A 1,577-nucleotide genomic window follows, 5' to 3' on the forward strand; every position below is an offset into this window, starting at 1 on the left:
GAAAGCTGTTATGCTTCTTATTGGTTTCATCCGCTTTTCGCTTAACTCTGTCCAACCTCTGCAGTATTTCATGGGTTTGCTCATGTTGGGGGGGAGGAGGTTGTTAATAAGGTGGGTATTGATACCCTTGCACTGGATATCCAGTTGGGTAAACTGGAGGATAAGATGAAGGATAAAGTGCATTATACTATGCTGCCGTAAGATATGGATCTTAGGTTCCATAACCCGCAGAAGTTGGGTATTCAAAAGGGTTATACCCAGACAAACCTGGGTAAGTCGGTATCGGGTTTTCAAAACCCACTGGCGGTGGCGGTGGTGCCACAGAAGCTGGCGGGGGATTATCTTCCGGCATCGCATGCGAGGGTCCACCCATTTGTGGGTCCTCGGGAATAGGAGGGTATGAGCTTGAAGCTTGAGGGGAACTGAACCGTGGTCCCCCTCGCACGGACATCCGTGCATTCCTCCTTCGCCTAGGTGGCTCGGGAGGTGGTTGTGGTGGTTCCTCAACAGGTAGAGGTGGTGGAGTAACCGCTTGAAGATACGGTTCATCTAAAGGAGGTTGAGCAGGAGAGTTATGATATGAAGGGGTAAATGCCCATTCATGTTGGTTCCACCTTTCGGCAAACGAGTCGGGCCCTTGATATGGCGATCCTTGGTATGGAGAACTGCTGGAGATGCTGATAGGGTGACCTGATGTCCCGGTTTGCAGCTCTGGATCAGGTTCGTCATCCATCTCCATGTCGTGGGAGAAGTGATCCTCGGGTCCTAGTGGATTGAAACCCAGAAGATCGTTGACATAGTCGTTAGGGTTGAACTGGGCCGGTGAATAAGTAGAATCAGAGTGATGGAAAGAATGGGAGTGTAAAGAAAACAAATGCTAGGGTTTTTCAGATGAATGCAAGGGAGGCGGTGAATGACGAGAACGTCATAACAGGTACCTTCCTCATTAATAATAATTATGCTAGAGTTTTATTTGATTCAGGTTCTGAAAAGTCCTTTGTAAACCATAAGTTTTGTAAGTTACTGAATCTTCCTGTTAAGACTCTAGACATAAAATATGAGGTAGAGCTCGCTGATGGTACCTTAGAAACAGCTTCAACTCTTCTTGATGGATGCTTTATACCCATTAAGAATCATTCTATCCCGCTATCCCTCTTGCCAATGAAATTGGCTGGGTTTGATGTAGTTTTAGGCATGGATTGGTTGTCACATAACCAAGCCCAAATTGCCTGTGATAAAAAGCTAGTTATCATCAAAGCCCCTTCTGGTGAATTCGTCACTATTCAAGGAGATACACAATATGGTTTGCCCAGCAATGTGTCTATTCTCAAGGTATCAAATTGTTTGAAGAACGGATGTGTCATTTACATGGCACAAGTGACAGTGAATGACCCGAAACCCAAGATTGAAGATATTCCAATTATTTCCGAGTATCCTGATGTCTTTCCTGATGAATTACCTGGATTACCTCCTGAGAGGCAAGTTGAGTTCAGGATAGACATTCTGCCAGGATCTGCACCAATCGCACGAGCTCCTTATCGTCTAGCACCTACTGAAATGAAAGAGCTCAGGACTCA

The 1,577-nt window shown here is 45.7% G+C and overlaps 1 protein-coding gene across 1 annotated transcript; it reads right to left on the reverse strand.

Moving 5' to 3' along the window:
- Positions 1 to 211: 211 nt before the first annotated feature.
- On the reverse strand, positions 212 to 739 carry LOC110932292 (proline-rich protein HaeIII subfamily 1-like). Its single transcript, XM_022175638.1, has one exon. The coding sequence runs from the start codon at positions 737 to 739 to the stop codon at positions 212 to 214; it is 528 nt and encodes a 175-aa protein (XP_022031330.1).
- Between the last annotated feature and the right edge of the window lie 838 nt (positions 740 to 1,577).

This window comes from Helianthus annuus, chromosome 16, assembly GCF_002127325.2.
Source record: "Helianthus annuus cultivar XRQ/B chromosome 16, HanXRQr2.0-SUNRISE, whole genome shotgun sequence".
Lineage (NCBI taxonomy): Eukaryota > Viridiplantae > Streptophyta > Magnoliopsida > Asterales > Asteraceae > Helianthus > Helianthus annuus.